Source organism: Garra rufa, chromosome 15 (genome assembly GCF_049309525.1).
Source record: "Garra rufa chromosome 15, GarRuf1.0, whole genome shotgun sequence".
Taxonomy (NCBI): domain Eukaryota; kingdom Metazoa; phylum Chordata; class Actinopteri; order Cypriniformes; family Cyprinidae; genus Garra; species Garra rufa.
In genome coordinates this window covers 19,825,978-19,833,027 of record NC_133375.1, presented here as the reverse complement: position 1 = coordinate 19,833,027, position 7,050 = coordinate 19,825,978, and the positions used below count along the sequence as shown (strand labels likewise).

Genomic DNA, 7,050 nt, shown 5'->3' with positions numbered 1-7,050 from the left:
TTCTTGCTAAATGAAAGTATTAATTTATAAATATTTTTTGGGTGCCATAGTGTATATTGTTACAAAAGCTTTTTATTTCTGATAAAGGCTGATTTGTGGATCTCTCTATTCATCAAAGAATCCTAAATAAAAAAAATAAAATAAAATAAAAAACTTTTAAATATTGATAATAGTATCAAATAGCAAATCAGCATATTAGCATGATTTCTGAGGGATAGTGTGACACTTAAGACTTAAGTAATGATGCTAAAAAATTAGCTTTGATCACAGGAATAAATGACACTTTAAAATATATTCAAATAGAAAGCAGTTGTTTTAAAATTTAAATAATACAAATATTTCACTTTACTGCTTTTTCTATATTTAGGATCAAATAAATGCAGGCTTGGTGAGCAGAAGAGACTTCTAAAAAAACATTAAAAATCTTACTGTACAAAAACGTTTGACCGGTAGTGTAATATAAACACGTTTTTTATAATATTTACAAAAAATGTTGCCCTACATTTTAACAGCAACGAAAAAAAATAACAGCGATAATATAAGATTAAAGAATATAAAACGAACACAAAACTGAAAACAAATTATATGTCTTATAGTTTATAAAACAACTTACGTCAGTTACTTGTACGCCGATATCGATTTCATGACGTCGGCGGAACCGTGCAATCTCATTGGTCCACGGAACAACAAGCGAGTTTTGCTTATATCCACGTGGAGGTGCTGAAGCGTCTGATAAAGCCTGGATTTCACACTCCGCCCCTATTAAAACTCTTATATCCCATCGCAAACATTATGAACCACTAAAAATAAATAGTCTGAAGCTAACACTAAACGTGGACATGGATCTTCTGAGGCACAAAGCCTATCCACACTGAACCGATCGATCGTTGGTCAGCGTCAATGTCCTGACATGTGTTGTGGGATAAGTGACCATACGGATACACAGTGAAAGTGTGCAGAAGAGTTTTTAAATACGCCGGAGAAACATGGCAAACAGCGTCACTCAAGAGTACATGCAGATCCCAGCCGTCACACGAGCATATACCACCGCATGCGTCATGACAACAGCAGCTGTGGTGAGTAAACCAGCCTACATGACTGATACTGCATTTATATTTCAAGATAAATATAGAATCATTACATGCTGAAGACTGTAAGTCGATATGCCTTCACAATTGTTATTATCTTAGCCGCATACAAGCTTCAGTGCTTAAAGAACCAACATAATAATAATAAAAATGGTTGTGTCTAGTTATTTCAATATCAAGATTTAATTTTAGTATATAATGTAAATAAATATTTATATTTTGTTTATATTTTATCTTATGTATTTCTTGTGCTGTAATTGTGACAAGTACATTTTAAAAACTGCAAATATTATAAATGGCCTCTCAGTTAACGAGGTTATAAAATGTTATGTATTATTATACATACAGTTGAAGTCAAAAGTGCAAAATGTTCGGTATTTTAACGAAATAAGAAGGATCAAACAAAATGCATGTTATTTTTTTATTTTGATCTGACCTGAATAAGATATTTCACATAAAATGTTTACATATAGTCCACAAGAGAAAATAATAGCTGAATTTATATATATATTTTTATATAAATGTTTACATACACTTGATTCTTAATACATTGTTACCTCAATGATCCACAGCTGTTTTTTTCATGAGTTTATGAGTCCCTTGTTTGTCCTGAACAGTTAAACTGAATGATGCTCCTCAGAAAAATCCTTCAGGTCCCACAAATTCTTTGATTTTTTTTTTTCAGCATTTTGAACCCCTTCCTACAATGACTATATGACATTGAGATCTTTTTTTCACACTGAGGACAACAGAAGGAAACACGATGTATTAAAAGCCGAGGGTGAAAACTTTTGAATTTGAATCTCAGGGTAAATTTAACTTATTTTGTCTCCTTGAAAACATGTTAGTATCTTCTGTAGATTTTGAAGGGCAGTACTAAATGAAAAAAATGATAAATTAGGCAAAACAAGAAAAATGTACATATCTTCATTCTGTTCAAAAGTTTTCACCCCAGGATCTTAATTTGTCGTGTTTCTTCCTGAAGCATCAGTGAGTGTTTGAATCTTCTGTAATAGTTGCATTTGAGTCCCTTAGTTGTCCTCAGTGTGAAAAGATGGATCTCAAAATCATACAGTCATTGTTGGAAAGTGTTCAAATATACAAAAATGCTAAAAAAAAAAAAAAAAAACAGAATTTGTGGGACCTAAGGTATTTTTTTGATGAACAGAAAGCAGTTTAATGGTTGAGGACAAACAAGGGACTCATAAACAATTATCACTAAACAAACAAACCAAAAAAAAAAAAAAAAAACAGCTGTGGATCAAGAATCAAGTGTATGTAAACTTTTGAAATAGGTGCATTTTGTATGGTCCCTCTTATTTTGGTAAAATAATTAACATTTTGTAGATTCTACAAGGTGTATGTAAACTACCCAAAAATCACACAAAGAGTGCTTATAAAAGTACTTACAGGAATAATCTAAAAAAAAGGTCATTACTTATGGTCACCATAAAACTTTGTGCCTTGCTTGACATTTGTTGTTGTTGTTCATTACAGCAATTGGAATTCATCACACCGTTTCAACTGTATTTTAACCCTGATTTGATATTGAAGAAATACCAGGTCAGTATCCTGATATCATTGAAACAATAGCTACAACAGTAGGTCGTTTTTGTATCTTCATATACATTTATTTTTCCTCTCTTCTTTTATGTAGGTATGGCGACTGATCACAAACTTCTTGTTTTTTGGACCTCTTGGATTCAGCTTCTTGTTCAACATGATTTTTCTGTATCCTTTTTGATTTCTTTCTGTCGGTTGTCTGAAATGTTAAGGGAAGTGCGCACACAAAAACACATCGACACAGTTTCACTCTGTGTTTGCTTTGCATAACAGTCGTTTGGTTTGTATGCAGCTGTGCTGTAGGTCATCTGAGTGTATGCCCTTGACTGAGCAGATATCGTTACTGTCGAATGCTGGAAGAAGGCTCCTTCCGTGGTCGAACAGCAGATTTTGTCTTCATGTTCCTGTTCGGAGGTGTTCTTATGACTGTATCCTTTAGTATTCATCACATTAACAACAACCAAGCATGCATCTATTCTCTTTACCAAACCATGTGTCGTGTGATTATCAGTGATAACTTACCACATGTATTTTGAAACTTATATGTATACTACCATTTAATAGTTTTGGGTGGGTGAGATTTTTTAAATGTTTGTGAAAGAAGTCTCTTATTGTAAATGTAAATATAATTTATGTGAATGGAATGGTATGATAATGAGTAAACGGTAACCATTTTAATTTTTGAGTGAACTAGCACTGTAAGCTCAGTTAACTTCATATTCAACCTAACCTACAGGTTGATATGGAAACCCATTTCCGACACATACACTACCAGTCAAAAGTGTTTGAACAGTAAGATTTTTGATGTTTTTAAAGGTGTCTCTTCTACTCACCAAGCCTGCATTTATTTGATCTAAAGTACAGCAAAAACAGTAACATTATAAAATATTTTTACTATTTAAAATAACTGTTTTCTATTTGAATAATTTTCAAATGTAATTTATTCCTGTGATCATAGCACAGGAATACACTTTTTGATGAATAGAAAGATCTAAACATCAGCATTTATCTGAAATAAAAAGCTTTTGTGACATTACACTATTCAAAAGTTTGGAGTCATTATAATTTTTTTAGGGGAAAGAAATTATAGAAATTAATATTTTTATTTAGCAAGGATGCTTTAAATTGATCAGAAGTTATGATAAAGAAATGTATGATGTTACAAAAGATAAGATGAGATAAGATAAGATGTTTCAGATAAATGCTGTTCTTCTGAACTTTCTATTTATCAAAGAAACCTGAAATTCTACTCGGCTGTTTTCAAAATAATAATAATAATGATTGTTTTTTTGAGCAGCAAATCAGAATGTAATGATGATAAAAAATCTGCTTTGAAATCAAAAGGAATAAATTGCATTTTAAAATACATTGAAATAGAGAACAGTTACTTTAAATAGTAAAAATATTTCACAATTTTACAGAAAGTACAGCAAAAATTGTAAAACTGTGAAATAAATGCAGGCTTGGTGAGCGGAAGAAACTATTAAAAATCTATTAAAAATCTAACTGTTTAAAACCTTTTGACTGGTAGTGTAAGAAAATTTGATTAATAATTAATTATAATTGTGAAAATGACAGTTGACAGTTGTCCTACTTATGACTTTTCATAATTGTCATATTTATGACAGGAAGTCATAAAATAAATATTTTCATTATTAATTTTTCTCTCATAATTAACTTGATCTCAATTTGTAATGTTTTATAAGTAAGACTTGTCTTATAATTTAATCTGTCATAATTATTACTTTCTATGTCAGAATTTTAACGTTTGTCATAATTTGACTTTTTTCATAACGGTCTTTATCTATTTTTTTACTTTGTACTTTTTTATATTTTGTCTGACTTTTTGCCATAATTTTGACTTTGCTCATAATTTCTTAAATGACTTTCTGCCTCATAATTTTGTCTTTCTATGTCAGAAATAGGCTTCCATAAGCTGAAGTATCAATGTTTATTCATAAGGAACATTTCATCCTTTCGTTTTATATTTGTACTGTGAATCAGTCTTTAGTCTAATTCAGTCTTCTGTCATTTTTAATTTCTTTAACTCTAATGTCTATAGCTCTTTGGCATATTTGCTAACCTGTTCTTTTTAGGACAGGCTTTCACCATCATGCTGGTTTATGTCTGGAGTAGAAGAAACCCTTACATCCGCATGAACTTCTTTGGCCTGCTCAACTTCCAGGCCCCATTCCTTCCCTGGGTGCTCATGGGATTCTCTCTGTTACTGGGCAACTCCATTGTTATTGATCTCCTGGGTATGTTAACTTTTATCCTGAAATGCTCATGACAAAAGAGATGACTTTTGATACGATTTGGCATAAACATGATCATTACATAATGAAACTGAAATATTTATAGCCAGAGTCGAAGTGTACACTACCAGTCAAAAGTTTTTGACCAGTATGTTTTTTTAAAGAAGTCTCTTCTGCTCACCAAGCCTGCATTTATTTGATTCAAATACCGCAAAACAGTAAAATATTAATATTTAAAATAACTGTTTTGTATTTGAATATATTTTAAAATGTAATTAATTCCTGTGATTTCAAAGCTTTTTAGCAACATCACTCCAGTCACGTGAATCTTCAGAAATCATTCCAATATGGTGATTTGCTGTTTCAAAAAATGTATTATTATTATGTTGAAAACAGCTGAGTAGAATTTTTTCAGGTTTGTTTGATTAATAGAAAGTTCAGAAGAACAGCATTTATCTGAAACAGAGTAATGATTGGACTAATGATGGAGTAATGATGCTGAAAATGTAGCTTTGATCACAGGAATAAATTACATTTTGAAATATTTTCGAATAGAAAGCAGTTATTTTAAATAGTAAAAATATTTTACAGCATTACTGTTACAGCATTAAATGCAGGCTTGGTGAGAAGAAGAAACTTAACTTAATAAGTGTCCTATTTCAATATATTTTAAAATGTTATTTATTCCTGTGATGGCAAAGCTGAATTTTCAGCAAGTATTACTCCAGTCTTCAGAAATCATTTTAATATGCTGATGTTGAGATCAAGAAACATTGTTATTATCAGTGTTGAAAATATTTTTTGTGGAAAGCATGATATATTTATAATATATATTCAAGATTCTTTGATGAAAAAGTATAAAAGAACTGCATTTATTTAAAACTGAAGTCTTTTTCAATTTTACAGCTGTCTTTCCTGTCACTATTGCTCAATGTCTTTGTTGAAGAGAACTATTGAACAGCAGTGTATATATGTTTGTGTGTAATATACATAGGGATTGGTGTAGGACACATCTACTACTTCCTGGAGGATGTATTTCCTAACCAGCCTGGAGGCAGAAAGCTTCTAGCCACTCCTGGAATTTTGTGAGTGTGACTATAAATATTTGAATCATTTGTTTGACTTCAACATGGGAAACAAATTAAATCTGAACTATTCATTCACATTTGCAGTCGAATTTTGTTTGACACGCCTCAAGAAGATCCGAATTACGCCCCTCTTCCAGAAGACCAGAACGGGCTATCCTGGAATGGACGAGGTGTAGAAGATACCGGCCAAGATCAAAATGAAGAGGATCCTCAAGAAGAAGATAACTGAAGGTTTCAACACCACAAAGACAACAATAAATCTTGTCATGCTTTTAAAGTCCTCCTTGTTTTAGTTGGGGAAGTTCATATCTGCATGTCAAGTTCTATAAGACTATGTAAAGGAAAGCACTCTGGATTCTGGAACGTTGGAGACTATGGCCACCTTAGTGCCTTTGTGTACAAAAAAAGATCTGAATTCTGCATTCAGTGCCATCCACATCACAAACAAGTTTTGCTTTGTTATTTTCGTTCTGGAAGAACAATGCCTTTCTGTTTTACCTCACACCACATGGTTTGAAACAATCGCTGTTTTCTTGACAACTGTTCAATGAATGTTACAAAGCAGTGGTGGCTAGCAGGATTGGAGTTGAAAGAGAAGCCATTCAATCTCCCAAACTATAATCCATCATTTTGGAGAGGGTGTGAACTCCACAAGAGGGTATTTTCTTGGGTACAATACTGTGGCATATCGCTTTTCCCACAACACAGGCAGCGGTGAGGCAGGTGGACACATTCATAAATGTGCCGACTATCTGAAATGCCAAATTGAACTGCAGACTATGCATTTTCAGGCCTGTGGCCTTTTGTTAGCACGGCACCACTGTGAAAAACAAAACGCTTTATGCAGTGAAACTGAAAGATGGATTGTCTAGAAGAATTTGTGCTTCACAAAAAAGATTTCACAGAAATGTCCTAAAAACCAGATATATGTACATTGATACGTGTGTTTTTCTCTAAATATGAATAGAAATACATTTTTCTGTTGTATAATGTTTGCCATTTGATGGTTGAATATTTCTGCTTTACAAATAAATTTTAAAACCCATATTTACAGCA

At 32.2% G+C, this 7,050-nt stretch overlaps 1 protein-coding gene across 1 annotated transcript; it reads left to right on the top strand.

Moving 5' to 3' along the window:
• Nucleotides 1–729: 729 nt before the first annotated feature.
• Nucleotides 730–7,050, top strand: derl3 (derlin 3). Its single transcript, XM_073818638.1, has 7 exons — nucleotides 730–1,076; nucleotides 2,586–2,651; nucleotides 2,746–2,819; nucleotides 2,986–3,079; nucleotides 4,714–4,909; nucleotides 5,901–5,991; nucleotides 6,079–7,050. Exons 1-7 carry the CDS (start codon nucleotides 987–989, stop codon nucleotides 6,221–6,223), a joined length of 756 nt encoding a protein of 251 aa, XP_073674739.1. The 5' UTR covers nucleotides 730–986; the 3' UTR covers nucleotides 6,224–7,050.

Coding starts and splice junctions, on each gene's coding strand:
- derl3 (XM_073818638.1), top strand. CDS start 987: ATGGCAAACAGCGTCACTCAAGAGTACATGCAGATCCCAGCCGTCACA. Junction 3,080..4,713: donor TCGGAGGTGTTCTTATGACT/GTATCCTTTAGT, acceptor TAATGTCTATAG/CTCTTTGGCATATTTGCTAA. Junction 4,910..5,900: donor CATTGTTATTGATCTCCTGG/GTATGTTAACTT, acceptor TAATATACATAG/GGATTGGTGTAGGACACATC.